General features: G+C 39.4%; 1 protein-coding gene across 1 annotated transcript in view; it reads right to left on the minus strand.

Moving 5' to 3' along the window:
* The window catches only part of ANO4 (anoctamin 4), a 190,167-nt gene continuing 166,379 nt past the window's right edge, over positions 1-23,788 (minus strand). The window contains exons 23-28 of the mRNA XM_045826360.1: positions 20,902-21,054; positions 19,792-19,939; positions 14,912-15,031; positions 4,782-4,887; positions 2,808-3,003; positions 1-630 (exon numbers count right to left, since the gene is read on the minus strand). Coding sequence (XP_045682316.1) covers positions 2,812-3,003; positions 4,782-4,887; positions 14,912-15,031; positions 19,792-19,939; positions 20,902-21,054 — 719 coding nt within the window. The 3' untranslated portion in view covers positions 1-630; positions 2,808-2,811. The remainder of the gene's footprint in view (positions 631-2,807; positions 3,004-4,781; positions 4,888-14,911; positions 15,032-19,791; positions 19,940-20,901; positions 21,055-23,788) is intronic.

Here is a 23,788-nt window from a genome sequence, read left to right on the forward strand (position 1 = left end):
TATTTACAAGTAAGGAATTTTTATGTACTTTATATATCTCTGTCGTTGTATGTACATATGTAAGAATACATGACTATACATATGTACACACAGAAATACATCTATGGCCATACACATAGCTATAGATATGTCGTATAGAATAATCTCCTCAGAAAGATCTGAAATTAAAAAAAAAGAAAGAAAAAGTTGTAAACAGGGTCTTGTTTGTGTTGATTGGGTGACATAGAATTAGGACCACGTGATGACATTCTAGGAATGTGTGTCCAGATGTCCGAATACCCTTTTTAGCCCAGTGTCTGTAAAATTCCCATGGGGTAGAATGCAAAAAGGTAGCAAACAGGCTGAAAAACAGGCCCAGTATACAAGTTCCCCTTGGTTTTAAAAACTCGAGAATGTGACTGCCCGTGACGTGCATGCTTGCTGGGTCAAGAATGGTCTATGGACACAGAGCCGCTGTGCGCCGGCCGCACGGCGACCTCTCCGGCAGTCCGTGCCGGGTGCTGGCCCCCAGGTGGCTGCCGATGTCTGCGACATGCACTGCGCTTGCGTTTTAGTCATTCACCTGAATGTGCTCTTGCACAGCCAGAAGTAAACAGAGTTCAGGTCCCCAGCCGAGAAATGAACCATAACCTGGAAGGAGAAAAGCAGGCATTAAAATCCTGGGTGCACACGCTGGTTTTAGAACACAAGCGCAATGGTTCGTACGCACCGTGAATCAAAGGCATTCATAGGATCTGTAACACCGAACGGAGGCGTGTGTGGTATAAACATCACCGTGCCTGCTTTACAGAGGAACGGACTGAGTCCGTCTACAGCAAGGTGACGCCCTTGCTGACTGTGAGGGGAGTGCACAGGCAAACACTATGCTTTTAAGGAAAACTCAGAAACAGCCTTGTTAGAGAAAGAGCACAGAAAGAGGAGGCGGGAGGAGACTCGCTCGCAATTGGTTACTGGCCCTGAGGTGCAGAAAACGCCACTGCTGTGCCTCAGTCTCTGGCCTCAGTCTCTGGAGCTCTGGGGAGCAATTCTTTTCACTAACGTCTGCTTTCCACCTCTGCTGAAGCTGCCTGGCAGTCCCCGCCTTTCTCCTCCCAGGCTGGACAGAGCCAGAGAAGAGGCAACTCGAATGGGTGTGAGAGCCAGGGGCTTGGGCAAATTATAGGATCCCTAAAGGGGAAAGTAGAAAGGCTCCTTAAAGTGTTGTTCAGTCCGACTTCTTCACTTTTTCAAATGTGGCAGTCTGTCTACTTCAGAGCCACTCCAGGTCATACAGTCAGAGTGGAAAAGCCAGGTCTAGAATCCCGGGGACTGCAGCGCGATGCTTAGCAACAGTACAAATGTCCCTTTCAGTATTCAATAGCATTTTCTTGTCGAGTAAATGTCTCACATATGGGGACGATTTGAGCTGCATATTAGTTCTACCAAATAAGCCAGCTCAGAAAAATTACTTCTCCCAAAGACACATAGCCAAATGGTGGATCTGGAAAATAGCAAAATTACTAAGTAGCAAAACATTTCTTGCCTTCGGGGAAGCCAAGGTCTACTCTGGGATGGAGGCAGGGCCAGTGTTCATCCTCTGGACACCACTGTTACCCCTGAGGGCCTGGGGCCTAGGTGATGTCCTCCAAGTCCACGCTCATATCCACCCTACAACAACCTCCTGGACTCTTATCACAGGTCTGGCTTGATAAAACTTCACCAGCTTAACAACAAACATCTCTACAGATATCTGGTACATCTTAATCTACATGAAAAGTGAAAAACATTTTTTCCTTATATATCTCATTTTTCTTTTAGAGGCCAAATTTTGGGAAAAAATACATTTTCAAAGTTGTCTTCAAACAAGCAGAGAGAGAGAGAGAAATGAAGGGCAAAGAAGGCAAACGAAGTGTTACAATATTAGTTTGACAAAGTATCAAAACTGAGAGCTCATCTAATCATTCTGTCACTGAGGAAACAGGCCCAGAGAAGTTAAGTGACTTGTCCAAGGACACACAGCTAGTAACTAACTTGCCAGAGAGAAGATTTCAGAAAAACTTTTGATACAATATGTGAGAACATTATGGAACTTTCTTACAATGTTTTTAGCCTTCATCCATCCATCCAACCTTTACTAACTGAATGTGCGTTTAAGTGGGTGCCATGTGCTTAATAACACTGTGCTAACAAGCTGGAAGAATAAAATTACCATTCATAGAGTCTTTTGTACAGATGCTTACAATTGTGTTGAGGAAGCCTGATCACTATTTGAAAAATCATAAATTTGGTAATACAGATTTATGCCAATACATGTGATACTGATGCAACAACCTGAGAAGTTTATAAGGAGTGAGTCTCAGTGGGCTCATGAGGCTGGGGAAAACTTCTTAGAGGACATGGCTGGACATGGATCAGCCTGGGAGGAAGCAGTAAATGGGTGATGGAGACAAGGTCATCTTGGATGAGATGAAAAGGTGACTTGAACTAGAAAGAAGGGGCGTATTGCCCTGGGGATCTTAAAGGGAATAGCCCGGCTGGAGGAGAAGGGAGAAGGCTGGTTTCAGGGAATGTGTAGGGCAATCATGAAGACTCAGACTGACAGGCCAGAGTGAGGCATGAAGGCAGAGAAGAGTTGCAGGTGTTGTGTGTGAAGGGAATAAGTTAAATTAATGAATTCAGTAGAAAACAGGCCAGTTTTGGAAGCTTCTGAGAAGTTATTTTGATCCTTCTCAGTGGAATGATAGCAAGCTCTGACTCGGAGTGTAGAGCTCCCCTGCCCCACCCCAGTGGAAGAGTGGCTTTGGACTCTGAGCGCACCTCGCACCTACCTGGTCACGGCCACTCGTTGTGGTGTGCTCTGCCATTTTTCTTCCTCTCCTTCCGTTCCTTCTGGAGACGCTCCAGTTCTGCTTCATACATCATCTCCTGAATCAAGTACTTCTCTCTTCTCATTCGATCCCTTAGGTCTTTTGGGAGGTCTGGGATCAGATATGAAATGAGGTGCTTTATACAAAACACGAGGTGCTAAAAACACAGAGGAGAATGCAACAGAGTCAGGTCCACTGTCCATCCTTAGCTGGAAAGAGCTCTGGGAGTTGGTTCAGGCACTCTCCTTGCTCCAGGGATGTGGAGCCCCTGGAGTGTCTGGCAAGTGGGGTGAGGCCAGGAGGGGTGTGTGCGAGTAAAGACTATCTCAGGGATAGGATGGCATCACATAGGGAATGAGGAGAGGAGTCAGGAAAGGAGGTAGAGAAGGAATGGTCAAAGAATGCAAAGGAGAGCCAGAAAAAGGTATGCTGTGGAATCAGAAAACCCAGGTTTGAATCCCAGTTCCACAGCTTTTGCTACTTAAGAGCTGTCTATCTACTGGAGGATAAGTCACTCTGAGCCTCAATTTGCTCATGTAGAAAATGGATATTATTGTGAAAATTATAAGAAAATGTTTGAAGATGATCTGTAGATCAGTAAATACCCTGCTAATCTGGATGGTAAGAATTACAAGTGGGTTTACAGAAGTGACCATGTCAGGAAGAAACTTTTTGGGGAGGTGAGCTCCCACAAATTCTTTACCTGAAGGACTAACAGCCCAAGCTCTCAAATCTCTGTCACTTCTCTTCATCTCTATGATGGTGACCAGTGAAGTATCAGGTGGCAATTTTAATGGCCCTTACAATTCTAAAGTTGTAAATAAAGATTAAATCATGTTCAAATGGAACCAGTAAGTATTCTTAATTTTATTGAGAACTTGGTAAATTTGATGACTCATGGATGCCTTACAATCCTGCCAATTAAGATTTTCTATATATTTCTAGTATTTAAAAATAGCTCAATTATAAAATGTTGAAGTGAAATGGAAAGTTCTAGGTGATAAGCCAAATTATAAATTAGTGCAACTGTTTTTACTTTGAGAAATGTTAAGACAGTGATGAGTTAAATTTTTTTTTAAAGAGGGACTGAGCCATTGATCAGCTAATTCCCAGGGAAAAGCAGGTTAATATTGTCTTTTTTTGATTACCTGGAGTGAAGAAAAAGAAGAAAAAACAGTGAGGGAATAGTTTCAAAGAGCTATAGGAAGCTTCTAGTCCAAGCCAAGATGCAGATGTGGCTTGTGTTAATTTGGCTTTAATTTATGTGACAGGAGATGCAATATCTGTTTATGAGTACAAGTTATAGAAATGCAAACTATTTTTAGCAACAATTTTCTTACAGACTAAAAGAAAATAGGTAATATATTTTTTTATTGACACATAATACATGCAATTACTAAGTAGATGGTACTTTTGTATAATTATACTTTTTAAGTCTATTTTGAGTCCTAGGTAATGAACATTTATTTGCGCGCTTGGCCACAAGTAAGGCCATGATGCTACCCAACCTGAGGCTGCCCCTTGTAACACCCAGTTCAGTGCTTTCCAAACTCAGTTCCTTGCACACATGCATTAGTTTCACCCCAGAGGGCTTGTGAAAAGCAGACTGCAGACAGGATGTATCGGAATCTCTGGGGATGGATGAAAAAAAAAAAGGCAATTTTCCTAAAGTTTAAGAACCATGACCCTCTAATATTAAATTTAGCACCAATAATTCTTGACTTATCCATGAACAGTCGACAAATGGACTTCTGAATATTTCTTGGAAAATTCAAGGATTTTCATTTAGAAGCAAAACAAGAAGGTTAAGAGCTTATATAGTATTACTGTACTGCTTCTGGACATACATAATCACATTCTCATCACATATTTATTCATTACATCTAGTTCCTTCATTATTTCAAAGAGTAAGAAGGAACCATTGAGAAAACTAACCTCAAACACAATGATGAAAGCCAGCCGAGCTGCTAGGACATGCCAGAACTGCAGCGTGTAGCCGTAGGGCACCAGTGAGTGAGGAGGGTCACGGTAGTCTCGGTATCTATAAATATACAGGAGAGTGTCACTTTCCAAAGTATGATTTTCCTGACTCCCAGATCTCCTTCATTCCCACTGTATAGCCCTTAGTTGTGGGAGAAACATTTTAAGACATTCTGTACCCTAGGCGTCTGTTGTTTTGCTTGTCTCTCATTTCTTCTTCTGATAAAAGAGTATCTCTTCTCCTCTGCGGAATCATCTGTGTTGTGTTGGGCAGGGCTCCCTCCCTCGCATGACCCCAGCTCAGAAGATGAGCCAGACCTGATCAGGGAGACTCATCACCAGGACTTCGGTTAGAATGGTCACTTAGTGAATGGTCACCAAGCCCACAGAAAGTAAAAGCCTGGAGCTGTTGGTGGCCCTTGCAAACTGTGCAGAGAGACTGCTTGAGAATGAGGTCAACAGAACAAAGCAGAGCCAGCAGAGAGACAGTGGCTTGATGACTTGGGATCCAGCCATTACTTATGCTAATACCACCCCTCCAACCTCTCAGCACCTGAACAAATGAATTTCTTTCTAAGTCAGTTTATACTGGATTTCTGCCACTTGCCATTAAAAAGCCCTTCCTAATGCATGGTGCCACATGGAGTCAGCTGCAAATTCCACAAATGTTTGTTGAGCATCTTATTGGCGACAAAGCATTATCTTAGGAACTTAAATCCATGTGATTTCCTTTTATCCTTACTATATCATTCCTATTATAACAGGTGGGACCTTGAAAAGTGACTCTCTCAACATTGGACAGTTTTTATGTGTTTTGAATCCAGTATTCTTTCCATAAGCTCTAGAAATGTGAAAAGATCTGAAAATTCTGGTTATTCCAATAGTTCTGTTGTTGGACATACCAAATTCCCTTGTCTGAATAAAAATTATCATTATCCAATGTTGGGAACTGCCCTGCCTGCTTTCAGAAGTTGTAATCCCCCGTGGCTAAGGCTGAGTAAAGGACCTTGGGACCATGAGCCACGTAGGAGACAAAGCTTATCTTCCTTGTAAGGACACCACCTCTGCCCTTTTGTCTTCACCCTGCTTGGCCCTGGGCAGATGACTGGTTAGCCAATGATGGGTAAGGTTCCTCAAAAGAGGGATGACCTAAGACAGGCATGGTTATGAAGGGGCCCTCAGGGAAGGACTTGGTGGGCCTATAGAAAAAGGGGGTGATGGACCCTCGCCCTTCGGCTTTGACATAGCCTTAGTCCTCATTCTGTCCACAAGAAGTCTAATCTCTCAGCTGCCTTACTTCCTCTGCCTGACTTAAGCCTGAAACCTTGACTTAAGCCTGAAACAATGACGGTGGTGGGTTTCTTAGGGTGATCAGGCCTAAGAAAAAATGCCTAAAAGCCTATGAAACCTACTTTGCTAATACCCTCAATTTAAATGATAAGGGTCAAAGGAGAAAGTGAGTTTGTTCCCCAAAGTTTTATAGCCCTTTAAGTATCTGACCCTGACTCAGAATAAGCCCTCAGAGTTCTTTGAATGTTATCTATTGTTTAATCATTTCTGCCAGACAATGATCGATGAGCTTTACATATACACCCTGTATTCCTGTGCAAATTGAACCCAATAAAAGCTTGTCAAGGCAAGGGTCAGGGCGCTCTCCTCTTGAGAGAGAAGCTGCACCATCCCTTTTCCTCCACAGGACTCGGTAGTCCGTGTGAATGTCTCGTCTCATCCATAACACCGCAGACCCCAGGAGCCGGGATCCTTGACAATCTAAATTCTCTTATTAGTACTGAACCTCAAGGTCAGCACTAATTTGCATAGGAGGATATAGGACAATTCCTTTGCAGAGTGTCTTTGAAAAGTATCAAGGACTAGAAAAATGACAATAATTATTGGCATTATAATCATCTTTATTATTAGTGTCTATGGAATGTGTTAATAATGTACCATAATTATTTTGTCAGTAAAGTGATATTTATGGTGAATATCTGGTCTGAAATTAAGAATGAATGTGTTAATATCTTCTGTTGGTTCTCTATATGATGAGGATTAGGTAACTATCTAAACACTGTTCTTTCTACTATGTAGTTATACAATCTGTTCCTGCCATAGGTCCAGTAATAATGCCCAGAATTTTAGGAAGAGAATTTTATTCAGGGCTAAAAGTTTGCTTGGACTGTTCTAACCTCATTTTACTTTTTGCATAGAACAGCTAGTCAAGATCCAGGGATTGGCCCTGGCTGGTGTGGCTCAGTGAGTTAGCCATTGTCCTACAAACCCAAAGGTCATCATGGGTTTGATTCCTGATCAAGGTACATGCCTGGGTTGTGGGCCAGGTCCCCAGCTGGGGGTATGCAAAAGGCAACTAATTGATGTTTCCCTCCTTTTTCCCCTTACCCTCTTTCTAAAAAATACGTAGAAATCTTAAAAAAAAAAAAGAACCAGGAATTGTTTTCTGCAATTAAGATAAGCCTTGGCCAGCTAGTTCAGTTGGTTAGAGCATAGTTCTGATACACCAAAGTTATGGGTTTGATCCCCAGTCAGGGCACATATAAGAATCAACCAATGAATACATACATAAGTGGAACAACAAATTGATGTTTCTTTCTCTGTCCCCCTTCCTCTAAGTCAATAAATTAAGAAGATAACAAATATAACTCCTTTGTTCATCTTTAGCTATCTATATTTGAAATATGGTTAAGTAAATATTCTAGAAGAAAATACAGTATGGTTTTAACTACACATGTGATTATTAGACAAAAGTATGTGTGTGTATATATATGTATACACACACACTTCATTGATTCCTTAAACGTTTTACACAATAGTATTCACTAAAACAGGAAATTCTTCTCAGGACCCACTGGTTGGTCCCTTCCTTATTCCTGTCTCTGCTGTCATCTTTTGCCCTTTATTTTCATGGCTCTATCTCCTAGCTTCTTAGACCCTGTTTGGCTTTTCACTTGAACAATTTTGACAAATCTCTTCCTCCCCAGATTCCTTCTAAGTTCACTGGGTGGAAGATGAATTTTCCTTGACCTTGCAGACCATCTTCCTTAACTGTTTCCAGAAAATACAATTCAGATGTGTCATTCTTAAAGTTCTTAAAACTCTTAAGATTCCTGTTACAAATTCATAGCACATGAATTCATTTATTCAGCACAGCTGAGTAGATTCAAATATATCAAATTAAACAGCTATTAAGTATAACTATGCAAACTAGGAAGTCTCTGTAAAATTGTACATGTATAATATGCAAAGTGAAAACAGTTGTTTTTAGGTGGTGATTTTTCAATTTTAATTTATGGGTTTTTCATATTTAAAAAAACTAATGTTCTTTACATTTTCTTTTTAATATTAGAAAACACACTCGTGGCTATGGTGATTTGGCAACATTTTAGGTCATTTCTAGGGGAGGGTCCAGTTGTTGAGAACATGCACCTATTTTTCAGCCTGTGGAATGCATCCACTGGGGGGTCCATCGCAGAGTTTTTCTAACCTGTGCCCAGAGGAATACCACGTGCCTGTGCTGGCCCTTAGGTCCTGAGGACAAAACTCAGCACTTGTGGAATTGTTAAGAGGTTCCAGTCTTCAGAAGCAGCAGGTTTCTGGCTTTCCTACTCTCTTAACTCATTGGACTATGAAGTCAAGTTTCTCTCTAAAGAATTTCTCATTGCAAAAAAAAAAAAAAATGAAACTAGACAACCAACTTATACCATACACATGGATACATTCAAAATGGATAAAAGGCTTCAATGTAGATTGCGAAACCATAAAAATCCTAGAGGAAAACATAGGCAGTAACATTTCAGATATCCCACGAGGCAATATTTTCCCTGATATATCTCTTAGGGTGAGGGAAACAAAGAAAAAAAATGAACAAATGGGACCATATCCAACTAAAAAGCTTCTGTACAGCAAAAGAAACTATCAACAAAATGAAAAGGGAACCCATTGTGGGGGAGAACATACTTGCTAAGGATACATCTGATAAGGGGTTAATATCCAAAATATATGAAGAACTTATACAACTGAATACCAGGAAGGTAAAGAGTCCAATTAAAAAATGGGCAAAGGATCTGAAAGACACTTCTCCAAAGGAGACATACAGATGGTTAATAGACACATAAGAAAATGCTCAGTGTCACTAATCATCAGACAAATGCAAATTAAAACCACAATGAACTATCACCTCGTCTTTGTCAAAATGGCTATCATCAATAAACCAACAGCAAGTGCCGATGAGGATGTGGAGAGAAGGGAACCCTTGTGCACTGTTGGTGGGAATGAAGACTGGTGCAACCGCTGTGGAAAACAGTATGGAGTTTCCTAAAAAACTATAAAATGGAACTGCCTTTTGACCCAGTGATCCCAGTTCTGGTAATATATCCTAAGAATTCTGAAACACCAATTTGAAAGAATATATTATTTACAATAGCTAAGATCTGGGAACAACCCAAATGCCCATCAGTAGATGAGTGGATAAAAAGGTTGTGGGACATTTACACAATGGAATACTAGTAAGCTGTAAAAAAAAGAAGGAAACCTTACCCTTTGTGACAGCATGGATGGACCTGGAGAGTATTATGCTAAGTGAAATAAGCCAGTTGGAGAAAGACAAATAGCATATGATGTCACTTATATGTGGAATCTAATGAACAAAATAAACTGACAAAAAAACAAAGGCACGGACACAGGGAACAGACTGACAGCTGTCAGAGGGGTGGGGGATGGAGGAGAGGGACTGGATGGAAGAAGGTGAAGGGATCAGCCAAAGAACACAGATGCATAGCCCGTAAACACAGACAACAGTGTGGTGATGGCCACAGGGAAGGTGGGGGCGACGGCTGGTGAAGGTGGGCAAAGGGGGGAGGAATGGGTACATATGTACTAACGTCAACAAAAAGGAAGTTAAAACAATTTCTTATTGTTACTCTAAGGGAGTGATGCCAGTGAGTTGGCTGTCATCTGATTTGCAGCCTCCAAAATTATGCACAGGCAAGCAAGCACTCTGGGACCAAGTTTGGGGTTTGCCTGATTAATATGATCTTGGTTAATACATGAAGCTCATCTGGAAATCAGATTTTCCCTATCAACAAATTTAGGGTCTCCATCTCACCCTGCTCTAAAATTCTGGACTCCCACTCTCATATTAGTTTTCTGACTGCTGCCAATGGAACTCTCAGTTCAGGCTCCAGCCCACCTCACATCCCGCAGGCCTCTTCCACGAGGCAGAGGTTTGAGGGAGGGCCACGCTCCCATGTCCTTTGTGCCCCACGTCTGTTTTGGGTGCAGTGCTATTTATTTGCATAACGACTGGCTACACGCCCCCTGGCACTTGTACAAAGAAAACACTTCCTTGTCCTGCAGTAGCAATAGTCAGGGAGCCCAGCTTTAAGGCTCATTAAATCAAAGTGTTACTCCTCTAATTTTTCAGCCTAGTACCTTCAAAGTCACTAAGTATTCCAGCGTCTTCAGTGTTTGGAGGAATTTTTTCTAGTGAGTCAGAGTTGTTTTCAGAAAGTAACATTTTTTTTTAAAGAAAATAACAGTTTCAATTTTGTGGTTTCAATTTCACGTGTGGGAAAGGTGGGATGTTCCCTTTTGACTTAAATTAGTGCATTTTCTAAAGCTGCTTTTATTTTTCAAGACATGGATGATGAGCTTGCAAACATTTTTCTAGTACTGAGTATAGTAGATTTATTCCCACTTTTTTAAGCTGTGAAAATAAAAGTGCACGTGCATTTGAAAGAATGATAAATGAACTGCATGCGACTCCCATCCAAGTTAAGGCCTAGAACACGGTCAGTGGCTTAGGAATGCCTCCCTGGCCATCCCAGGTGCCCTGAAAAGTAACTTTGTAGGAATTTTCTGCTTTTCTTTATAGTTATACTACTTATGCAAGTGTCCCTAAATAAAACAGTGCTTACTTTTGTCTGCTTGGAACTCTATGTAAATGGATTTATATTGTGTTATATGTGATTACATCTTTGTTATGCAATTTATTTTGAGTTCTCAATTCTATTCCATTTTCTATTTATCTGTTTCCTCTGACAACACCACATTGATTAATTACTATTATTAACTTTATCTTTATTATTGAGATTATTACAGATGACCTCATTTCCCACCGCCTTTGATCACTATAATGTTATACTACGTCTAACATAAGGTAAAGTGTCTTGACTATTCTTTATCCTTTGCATTCTGTATAACATTATTTGGGCCCCCAGCTGCTCAAAACTTGCTTGATCATAATTCTTAAATTTTTATAATTAATGTATTTGGTCTATTTATGCTGTTTTCCCTCTAACTTTTACATTTATGTAATACTTTAATAATATAATGAACTCCTGTGAATCCACCATTCAACCTAAGAATTAAAGCATGATCAGGAACTTACTCAACCTTTGTGCTCCTCCATCTCTTTCCCTTAATTTCCCTATCCTGAATTTCATTTTTGTAACTAACACATATTTATGTATATATATGTATATTAATCTGAATATTTTACTGTGTAGGTTTGTTTTCAAACTTTCTGGAAAGGATGTTATACTGTATGTATTCTTCTGAGACTTGGTTTTGTTTTTTTTTAGTATCATGCCATTATTGTAAGATTCATCCATGCTGTTGCACGTAGCTAATTTATTTCACTTCTATAAAATAGATCTTAGCATTCATATATTGCTGTTTTATGCAGTGTATGTTTAGATTTATATTCTGGGGCTGGTCATTTTTCTCTTTTCTTTCAACTTCCTTAACCGTGTAAGGCCTTGAAATGCAAAGCTCAAGTGTGTTTGGGTCAGCAAATGACTTTTGGGTAAAAGTTGTTGCAAAGTCTGCTACCACTCTGGGCTCTGCCTTAAGTTATTACTTAAGAAATTGTTTTTTCCTGTGATGAGAACTTTTAAGATCTACTCCTTTAGCAACTTTTAAATATGTGATACAGTATTGTTAGCTATAGTTGTCATTACATCCCCAGGGCTTTAGTTTGTAACTGGGAGTCTGTACATTTTTGAAACCTTCATACATTTTGTCCATCTGTTCTCCAGCTCATCTGTTCTCCGAACCTATGAGTTTGAATTTTTTGTTCATATTTTGATACAAATATGATTATTTTTTTAGATTCCACCTATAAGCGAGACTATACAGTATTTGTTTTTCTCTGTTTTATTTCACTTAGTATAATGCCCTCAAGGTTATTCATGTTGTTGCAAACTGCAGGATCTCCTTCTATTTTATGGCTGAGTGATATTCCATCTCTCTCTCACACACACACACACACACCACACTATTTTCTTTATCCACTCATCCATCAGTGGGCACTTGGGTTGGTTCTACGGCTTGGATATCATAACCAGCGCTGCAATAAACATGGGATGCAGATATCTTTTTGAGTTAGTGTTTTTGTTTTCCTTTGGACAAAGAGAAGTAGAATTGCTGAGTAATATGGAAGTTCTATTTTTAATTTTTTGAGGAAGGTCCAAGCTGCTTGCATGGTGGCTGCACCAGATTGCATTCCCGACAACACTGCACGAGGGTCCCCTTGGCTCCACATCTTCCCCAACACTTGCTATCTCTCATCTTTTTTTAGGATGGCCGTGCTAACAGGTGTGGGCGGGGGGGGTCTCATTGTGATTGGACTTGCATTTTCCTGGTGATTAGTGATGCTGAGTTTCACGTACTCGTTGGCCATCTGTGTGGCTTCTATGGGAAAAATTTCTATTTAGAACATAGAAATGTTCTACCCACTTCTAAATTGGACTGTTTATCTATCTATCTATTTGCCATTAAGTTGTATGAGTCCTTTTTATGTATATATGCTGCTAAGGTGAGCACTATGAGTCCTTTATGTACTTTGGATAGTAACCCCTTATTAAACATATGATTTACAAATAGTTTTTCCCATTTGTAGGTTGCCTTTCCATTTTTTGTTGATAGTTTCCTTGGCTATGCAGGAACTTGTTACTCTGATGTGGTCCCACACTTGTTTATTTTTCTTTTTGTTGCCTTTGCTTTTGGTGTCAGATTCAAGAAATCATCAAGACGCTTACTGCCTATTATTACTTGTAGGAGTTTTATAGTTTTAAGTCTTACACTTAAATCTTTAGTTCATTTGAGTTAATTTTTGTATATTAGTCCAGTTTCATTCTTTGCATGTGGCTGTCCTGTTTCTTGACACCATTTATTGGTGAGACTGTCCTTTCCCCATTGTATCTTCTTGGCTACTTTGTCATAGAGTGACCATATATAAATTTATTACCATTAATTTATGGGCCCTCTAGTCTGTTCCATTGATTTGTATGTCTGTTTTTATGCCAATACCATGCTGTTTTGATTACTATAGTTTTGTAATATAGTTTGGAATAAGAAAGCTGATGCCTCCCGCTTTGTTCTTCTTTATCAAGAATGCTTTGGCTATTTAGGGTCTTTTGTGGTTCCATACACATTTTAGGTTTGTTTTATATCTGTAAAAAATGCCATTGGATTTTGATAGAGATTATATTGAATCTGTAGATTTACTTTGGTAGTATGGACATTTAAAAAATGTCATTTCTTCTAATACATGAGCATGGAATATCTATTCATCTTCAATTTTATTAATCAATGTCTTACAGTTTCTAGTGTACAGGTCTTTCACTGCCATGGTTAAATTTATTCCTAAGTATTTTATTTTTCTGGTGTAACTGCAAATGAAATTTTTTTCTTAATTTCACTGATAGTTCATTATCAGTTATGGAAACGCAACTGACTTTTGTATATTGATTTTGTATCTGCAACTGAGTTTATTCTCTCAGCTTTTTTTGTGGGGTCATTAGTGTTTTCTATAAACAATGTCATCTGCAAATAGTGACAGTTTTACATCTTCCTTTATGATTTGCATGCCTTTTATTTATTTTCCTTGTCTAACTGCTCTAAGAATTCCAATATTATGTTGAATAAAAGTGGTAAGAGTGGACCTCCTTGTCTTGTTCCTGATCTTGGAGGAAAAGCTTTCAGCTTTTCACCATTGTGTATGACATTAATTGTAGCCTTGCTTGGTAACCACAAGCAAAAACCTAGAGTAGACACATAAAAGACAAAAAGAAATTAATCTAGGCATACCATAAAGAGAGTCATCAAACCACAAAGGAAGACAGTGAGAGAAGAAAGGAATAGAACTACAAAACATCCAAAAACAATGAACAAAATGACAGTAAGTATACATTTATTAATAACTACTTTAAATGTAAGTGGACTGAATTCTCCAATCAAAGGACATAGAGTGTCTGAATGAATAAAAAAGAAGACCCACCTGTATTCTTGTGGTTACCATGATGATTACCTACAACAGTCTATTTTAAGTTGACAATAGGCTCAGTTTGATTGTATTCTAAAGTTTTACGTTTTTGCTCTCCTGGTATGTTTTATGTTTTTGATGTCACAGTTTATATCTTTTTTAATCTGTTGTATCTCTCAACTAATTAATTTAGTTATAATTACTTTTACAACTTTTGTCTTTTAAGCTTCCTACTAACATGAGTGATTACCACCTTTTCTAGTTTCATATTTTTTCTTATTGGTTATTTGTACCTGTTTGTTTCAATTTCTAAAAGTCCCTTTAATATTTCTTGTAAGTTCGGTCTAGAAATGCTGAGCTCCTTTAGCTTTGCTTGTCTAGAAAACTTGTCCTTCAAGTCTGAAGGACAGTTGTGCTGGGTAGAACATTCTTGGTTGGAGGTTTTAGTTTTCAGCATTTTGAATATATTGCATTGCTCCTGGCCTGCAAAGTTTTTGCTGAAAAATTTGTTGATACTGTGATTATGGTTCCCTTGTATGTAACAAACTGCTTCTCTTTTTCTGCTTTTAATATTCTCTCCTTGTCTTTAACTTTTGATATTTTAATTATAATATCTTGGTGGGGTCACATATTTGGAACGCTACAAGTTCCCTGGATCTAGATGTCAAATTTTAAAAATTCTCCAGGGGATTTGAATGCATATTAAGGTTGAGACTACTGCTTTAAACAAGCTCAGTCAGAAAAGGCTGTCTGAGCAAAACCTCCCTGGGGCAGAGCTAGCCCATCCTAGGCTAAGAGTGCCCACCTGCAGTACTTGAGAGGAGTCCCCGAGAACTCACTGCCATCAGACTCAGGCTCAGATCGGTTCTCAAAGTCAGCAATTCGAAACACAGACAAGCTGGCATTCACGTAGCCAACCATGCACCTAAAAGAGAAAGGAAATTCTATAATTAGACCTCCTATCACCTTTGCATCCAATTCACTTAAGGCTCTTCTTCCTAGAATTTCCCCCAGTTGTGAGTGCTTTCAGCTTGCCCTGTATTGTCATGAGCACTCAAGTTAGAGTACACCAAAAAACCTTGGGTATTGAATCAAGAATGATCATTTCTTTTGTTCACTTCTGTGCAGAGTCATCACACAGAACATCACTACCCCAATTGATGCCTCAGGGAAAGAAGTGAAAGACAACACTGCACCATCAGCACAAATTATACATGCCACTGCTTCTTGCATTGATGACATACACAGAGAGACAATACACATGCACATATGAACATACTACTTCATTAGTGAATATGCATGCTCTCTCACAATGCCCTGAATAGAACTGATGTAAATGTAGTCCCTCCTCTCCAACTCACATGCGTGCCATAGTCAGGATAGACTGTATTCCCTGTCTGTATCATCTGCTTTCATGCCTCTGCTCAGGTTTCCTTTTCTGTTGGGATTCCTACTCGCTTCTTTAAAGGGGAAAGTAGCGCTCATCCTTCAACCGCCAACTGAAATGCTGCACCTTCTGGGAAAATGTCCTAATAACTCCTGTCAGAAGCCTCATTCCCTTCTCCCGATGGTGCTGCTACACCTCACAGTTGGCATACAGCTTGTACTAAGGCTGGCAGCATGCATGTATGTCTTCTCCTTGGCACTATATTTTTTTTGATGCAAAACAGGGGTCCTGGATATTTTTGTATTCTTGGAGCTAGGACAGTCTCATGCAGTGTAGGAATCCAGTAATGTTGATTTAATTGACTTGACTGGAGGAAAACTAAAGTACCAGAGATTCTATCAAGGTGTTGAAAATGGACCAGGAATTAAAACTATTGCCTAGACCACCAGGGAAGATAAGGTTCTTGAGGGCATGGCTTTCATTCTTTACCTGGGGTCAGTGTAATACTAAATACTTGGGTTCTGGGGTCAAACTGTAGCTCTGCTGCTTTTTAGACATAATCTCAGAAAATTGTGTAACTTCTTTAAGTGACAAAAGACCCTACCTCATAGGGTCATTGTAGGGACCAAATGAAATGATATATAAAAAGTAAGTGACATAATGCTTAGCTTACAGTAAGATTTTAATAAATGTGAGTGGCTATTATTGATTTTATTTACTTTTTGTACCTAGCAGGAGGTCATTAGTAATTATTGGTGGATTGAATAAGGCATGGTCTTCATACTCTCTTTATTAACACTACCTGTGGGATTATCCCAGGTTGCTGACCACTGAACCGAAATGATGACATGCACAAAGTTGAGAGAACATGGGTCCCATATGTTGTCGCTTGTCTTTTATTTTTTATTTCATTTGGGTCCTTTCTGTGTTTTTTCCTAGATGAGTCTGGCTAAAGGTTTATCAACTTTATCTCTTCAAAGGACCAGCTCTTGGTTTCATCGATCTTTTCTATTGCTCTTTTAGACTCTATTTCCATTCTTTCTGCTCTGATCTTTATTATTTCCTCCCATCTCTTCACTTTGGGCTTTGTTCTTCATTTTCTGGTTCCTTTAGGTATACCATTAGATTTTTTTATTCAATAGTTTTCTTGTTTCTAGAGGTGGCTCTGTATGCTATGAATTTCCATCTTAAAACTGCTTTGGCTGTGTCCCATAGATTTGGGCTGGTTGTTTTTTTTCATTTTCATTTATCTTCATTTGTTTTGTATTTCTTTGTTGATCTCATTGTCAACCCATTCATTGTTTAGTAGCATATCATTTGGCCTCCATGTGTTTGTGTTTTTCAGTTTTCTTCCTATAATTGATTTATAGTTTCCCACTATTGTGATTGGTGAAGATCATGATTTAAGTATTCTTAAGTTTATTGGGGCTTGTTTTGTTTCCCAACATGTGGTCTATATGGGAAATGTTTTATGTGTACTTATAATTGTATATTCTGCTGCTTTTGGGTGAAATACCCAAAAAGATCAATGAAGTCCATCTGGCCTAATTTATTATTGAAAACGACTGTTTCCTTTTTTATTTTCTGTCTGGATAATCTGGATAATCTATCCATTGATGTCAATGGGCGTTAAAAGCCTTACTATTATTGTATTACTGTCAATCTCTCCCTTTGTGTTTGCTTATACATTTAGGTGCTCCTACGTTGGGTGCACAAATGTTTGGTCCCACATCCTCTTGTTGGACTGAGCCCTTTATGATTATGAAATGTCCTTTTTGGTTTCTTGTTTCAGACTTTGTGTTAAAGTCTATTTTTGTCTGATACAACTGTTGCTACCCCAGCTTTTTTGTTCATTTGTTTCCATTTGCAGGAAATTTCTATCTCTTTACTTTTAGTCTGTGTGTGTCTTTCAATCTGAAGTGCGTCTCTTATAGGCAGCATATGTACAGGTCTCATTTTTTAAAATCCATCCAGCTGCCCTTTGTCTTTTGATTGGGGAATTTTAGCCCATTTAGATTTAAAACAATTATTGATAGGTATGTAGTTATCGCAGTTTTATTTTTTCTACTTCTTTTCTAATCCTGTATTATTCTCTTGCTTTCGTTAATGACTTTCTATGGTGTCGTGTTTGGATTCCTTTCTATATTTCTTGTATATCTCTTCAAGATTTCTGGTTTGTGTTTACCATGTGTCTCATATACACCAAGCTGTGTTTAGAGCAGTTTCAAGTTGAAGGTCCCTTAAGTTCAAACACATTCTACAGTCACTACAGTACTCATCCCCTTCATGTTTGTGTTCTTGTCAGTGAACATGTCCTTCTTTCCTATACTTTCTCATTCATATTTTGGATCTTTTATTCTTAAAGAGATCCCATTAACATTTCTTGTGATGCAGATTTAGTGGTGATGAACTCCTTTAGAATTAGAAGATTAAAGGTAGATCTATAAATATTAAAAATGGCAGAAGACTCTTAAGTTGAAGAGAAAGGTCATCAAAGAAGCCTGGAGAGCCCAATAAAGCTGGAATAAGGAGGCTATTAGATAAATTTTTTAAGCACCATGAACCCTGTCTGAAATAGAATAGGCTGTTAAAATTCTGAAGTTTTGATTTAATACCAGCTGTGCATAATATTTCCACTTTACTTTTTGGTTCTCCCCCAAACGAGACAGGTTTCACCATATTTGGAGTGGGGAAAGAACTGCAATAACCATTGGGATTTAACCTTCAGGGAATATGTTAGATGAGCTTTAGAAACACTTATTGGCAAGTGCCCCGGCGGGGGGTGGGGGGGGTGAGTGGCTCAGGATGGAGAGAATTGCACAAGTTCTCTCCTTGAGAACAGGAGTTCATGCTTAGTCTGTTCACATTGTTACCCCATAGTCACACTGCCTTGTGATTCTGGATTCGCTGCTCTTAATTTCTGCTCTTCAAAATAAGGGTAATAATGCATGACCCAGGTCACTTTTGGAATCAAATGTAAAAACATTGTGAAGATGGTTTGAACAAAGGTAAGTTTTTTAAGGCTAAGTCAAGCAGAGAATGTTGACAACAGTTACAATTGGAAAGAAATGTGTGGATAATTGTACAACATAAGTCTTTAAATCTCTCATAAAGTGGGATGGTACGCTCACTGAAAGCTGCTAGATAATTAGTGTTTAATGGCTGCATGGTTATTGTTGTAACAAACTTTCTAAAACCCTCTTCAAATAGCTGGACTTTGAGCCTTTTTGCATTTGATCATCTATGCCCTAGAACATTTACATAAGGTTAATGAACTTGGACCAAGGCCAGGTGTACATTAATTCAGTTGTTTTGATTCAGTGGCACTTGACTCCTTGGGGCTACTTGAACTACAGTGGCTGTAGAGAACAACTCAATTTGGCTCAGACTAGTGAATCAGAAGGCAGAGCTGCTTCTATGAGTTGGTAGCAGCCCACGTGGGATGATTTCTGGGTCACTGAAAAGACCTTGTGGTCCCAACACACACCCCACTCAGACCAGTAGACATGGTAAATGCCATAAATTGTATTAGATTATTCTGACATTACCCAGATAGGGACTTCTCTTCCATGACAGTTAAGATTTCTTGTCTTTTTTTCCAAGGGCATAGCAATGAAAACTGTAGGACACGTTATAATTTTGCCAAGGCTTTATATGACTGAAAATGAAGAGCCCTGGCTTTGGGAGTTGTTGAGTGGTGCCACAGAATTGAGCTCCCAGGGAGTTCACCCAATTTGCCTGCGGTAATATAGACACCGCTCAGGTCAAGAGCCAGGGAATAGTCATTCAGTTGCTTACTTCGCAAATATGTACTGAGTACCTCATCGGTGCTCAGCACATGCTTACATATTTCTCATGTAGAAGTGGCAGAATCTACATCTAAAGACACAAGGAGAATCAGATGGTAACTCTCCTTTGATAAACTCATAAAAATGGCATAACTATACACGACCCCATGTACCGCTGCTCTGCCACACACATGACCATACCACCTGTTTCTGAATCTGTAGTGGTTAGGGGATGAGGAAAATGATGAACTGTTGCGCTCTCATTGCATTTCATTGAAAACCTCTCATTGGATTTCATTGAAAACCTGTCTGACTCCCGTCCCTTCAGTTGATCAGGATGTATTCACTTTGGCTGAAAGTGTTATATCACAATTTCACCTCCCTGCCACTGGCCTGCCTGTCCTGGTCTTGTGTCCCACATACTCCGGTGCAGAGGCTTCTGTCTGAGGGTCTAACACCACACCATGGCCAGGTAATGAAGTTTCCATGATGGTTTCACAGCAAACTTACTTTTGTCCAGCTTCTCCTTGGCCTGCACAAGGTCCGTACTTATACGCGTACACCAAGCGAGGGATAAAGTCGGATGTTATCGCTATGACAAATGCATTTGTAATAACAGAGAGAATTCCAATGCCTTCAAGAATTCCATACCAAATTCCTATTCAAAGAGAAGTGTTGTATTAATTCCAGACACACAGCAGAGGTAATAAGTATGACATTAACTGGGGCAACTAATTTTCAAGAGTTCTTTCCAAGAGTCCTTTCATCTTCCCAAGAGTTGACAATTGCAAACCTTGGCATTGAAGGAGCATGCATGAAAGAGCCGGCACTCATAACTTAAAAACTCAATCAAGATCAGACATAAATAGAGAATTCTGGTCAACGAAAGGCACCAAAACCCGCTCAGTAAGACTGGCACGTGCAATGTCTCGCTGCTACCAGTTCCTTGGGGGTAGAGAGAGGGTCCCTCTGGTTCATCTTTGTGGGCCCAGTTCCTGATGTGCTGACCCAGGGTAGGTGCTCACTGTGTGTATTTATTTCATATGGTGGTTAAAAGACCACTGGGAGCCCAGAACACCACACTCAATCCTCCTCCCAACACACTGGCTGAACACCTGTCTGCCCTGTACGAAGCACTGGACTCGGAAATGAATAAAATACAGCCTCTGGTCTCAGGCAGCTCTCGAGAGGCTGCACCTGATTCAACTGAGCATCTCTAGCCAAAGACCGAAGGCCATTTCTGCCTTTAGAAAAACTGGATCGTGCTCCCTGTGACTCAGGAAAACATTTAGGAAAGAGCAAAACAAAGTTAAGCTACGAAACATCTACAAGTCAACAAAGGATAATCAAAATTTTGCATTCCAGAGTTTTAAGATAGAAATAACTAAATTGAGCATCTATTTAAGTACACATTCTCTAGCACTGGAAATTATAAATCTCCAACTAGGCAATTTTACTTCTTATCAGAAATCATTTAAAGCTAACACAATTATTCCTTTGCAAGAGTTGGTTGAATCGTCTCGCAAAGAAACCGTAAGTAAAAATCTAAAGTTGGTGGCTGTTTTTCTTTTATCTACCAGATGGTTAATATCTTTGAAAACACATACCCCAAGGACTTACCTATGTCTTTGGCCCTTGAAGCTAAAGGTCGCCTCCATTGTGTGACAAATTTGTAAGCATCAAGTCGAATTTCAATTATGTTATTCAGTAAGGCCAGAAGTGGTGCTAGGGGAAAAGCTGCCACAAAGATAGTTGTGAATCCGAACTGAAGAACTAGGGGTAAAAGAGAAAAGAGTACATCGGTGTCCCATGACTAGTTTCAAAAGGATAAGGACATGAATGTCTAATGGTTTTAACCCACATTTTCCCCAATACTGAAGCACGGGGAATAGAAAGATTGGCAGGCACTGGAAGAAAAGGCGCTCCTGGCCCTGCAGCGGGCCCATCCTAGAAGCCACGATCATACCCAGCGTCCAGATCTTGGTTTCCAAATACCATTCTCTAAGAAAGGGGCCCGGGATTCTTGGAGAAATGTTTAATTCCAGAGGTAGGTAGGGGCAATATGACATGAGCCTGGAATATCCTGTGATGTCAGAAAGGCAGGGAGTCCTTGAAAAAGGATGGAACACATCAATTAGGGCATAGGACAAACTTGAAGGCGTGCCTCATGACCAAAGCTGGAACAATCTGTGCAACAAAATGATGGTATGCCATTATAACCTGAAGACTAAGTATCTATATCCACGCTGACACAAATACATACTGATCTAAATAAAGAATTGAACAAATGACTTAATGACTTAATGGGTGAGAAATGGCCTTTCTTCCTCAGTATGGTAGAATTTCTTTTTTTTAAGATTTTATTTATTTATTTTTAGAGAGAGAAGGGAGGGAGATAGAGAGAAACATCAATGTGCAGTTGCTGGGAGTCATGGCCTGCAACCCAGGCATGTACCCTGACTGGGAATTGAACCTGCGACACTGAATTTCTTTTTTTTTAATTGTTGTTCAAGTACAGTTGTCCCCATTTTCCCACCACCACCACTTTCCCCCACCCTCACCTCCCACCCTCAATCCTATCTTATGGTAGAATTCTAAATAAATGTAGAAAGCATAATGAGAATAGAAAATCACCATTGATCAAATATCATGGTAATGATTGTTGAAGAACCATTACAGAATGTTAAACTTAGCAGAGAGAAGCATATTTGTATGTAATATGAAAGTATTTCCCCACATGATGCTTATTAGTTACAAAGGAATTTAAGTTAGTATCTTCACAATGGAGAAACCTGGTAGACGTCACTTCAACCAAGCCATCAACCAAGCCATCAAAGGTAATATCACCAGTCACAAGACATACTGACATCACGTACCCCTGCTTTGATATGCTGAGGAGGAGACAGAATCATTTCTGCGGTACTCTTGCCAAAAATGCATATCCTCAACCTAATCATGAGAATACATCACAATCTCAAATTGAAGGACCTTCTACAAACCTACTGACAAGCAATCTTCTAATGTCAAGATCATGACCACATCAAGACAAAGACTGAAGAACTGTCTTAGACTGGAGTACACTGAGGAGATTACAGCATCTAAATGCAATGTGGAATCCTGGATGGATCATGGACCAGAAATAAGATAGTGAGAAACTGGCATATAGAGTGATATCATACAGAACTTGACTTTCTCTGACTTATCTCACTCAGCATAATATGTTCAAGGAGTATCCATGTTGCTGCCAATGGCAGGATGCCCTCCTTTTACATGGCTGAATAGTATTCCACTGAAGATACTACTACTTTATCCATTCATCCATTGCTGGATACTTAGGTTGTTTCCCTATCTCATCTACGTGAATAGTGATGCACTAAACATGCAAGCTGAATATATCTCTTCCATGTCCTGTTTTCATTTTCTTTTCAAGCAGCATAAAGTTGAAACTTCTATCCACTTAAGTATACTATCAAGAGAGACGTCAAGCTACCGACTGGGAAAGGATATTTGATTTACGGCATCTGACAAAAGACTCCTAGCCAGAGTAGGTCAATAAATTCTATGAGTCACTAACAAAAAGAGGATATCCAAAGGACCATAAGCATATGAAAAGGTGCTCAGCATCATTTGATGCCATGAAATTTCAAATTAAAATTATGATGAGACACAGCTACCTGTCAACCAGGATGGCTAAAATTTTAAAAAGGATGGCACTAACAAGTTTCAGTCAGTATGTGCAATAACCAAAACTCTTCTATTGCCAGTTGGAGTGTAAATTGATACAATTCATTTTTGAAAACGTTGCAAGTGTCTGCTGAACATCAATAAATGCATATCTATGACCTAGTAACTACACTCCTACATAAGTTCCCTTCAGAAATCTGTACATATATTAACCAAAACACATACATAAAAATGTTCACAGCTGTATTATTTGTCAAAGCCCACACAGGTGTCTATCACCAGTAGAATGTATGGATAATAACACATTCCTTTTTTCAGGTGCCTAGAAAATTTCTGCAAATGCACAAAATAATTCATCCATTGTCACTCTGATGCTTGCACTCCCACAAGTAAAGTTACCTTTCTTAACTCCAACTCAACAGATGCTTTGATTCATATTAAAATGCTTCCATATACCACAATAACCTTTAGTCATGCTAAGAAGTACATTTCATGATATGGGACAGCTGAGGGATTGGTTGGTGGGAGGTTAGGGGGTTCTGGGAGGGGCAGAGGAGAAAGTTGGGAATACCTGAGAGAGGAAATGCAAGGGAGAGGAAATGCAAAAAGACGAAAGGAAAGATGGGAGTGGTAATCAAAAACTGTGCCTTTTTCATAATTTTGCTTCAAGTATTCATTCTAGGAATACCACACAGCAATGATAATGAAGTCCTGCTACTTGTAACGATATGGAAGACTCTTAATAACCAGCATATTGAATAAAAAAGGCTACAAAGAGTATGTATACACAATTCCATATAGAGATCAAGAGAAGGCAAAATTA

The sequence above is a fragment of the Phyllostomus hastatus genome, unplaced genomic scaffold (assembly GCF_019186645.2).
Source record: "Phyllostomus hastatus isolate PE091 unplaced genomic scaffold, TTU_PhHast_1.1 phas_scaffold_755, whole genome shotgun sequence".
Taxonomy (NCBI): Eukaryota; Metazoa; Chordata; class Mammalia; order Chiroptera; family Phyllostomidae; genus Phyllostomus; species Phyllostomus hastatus.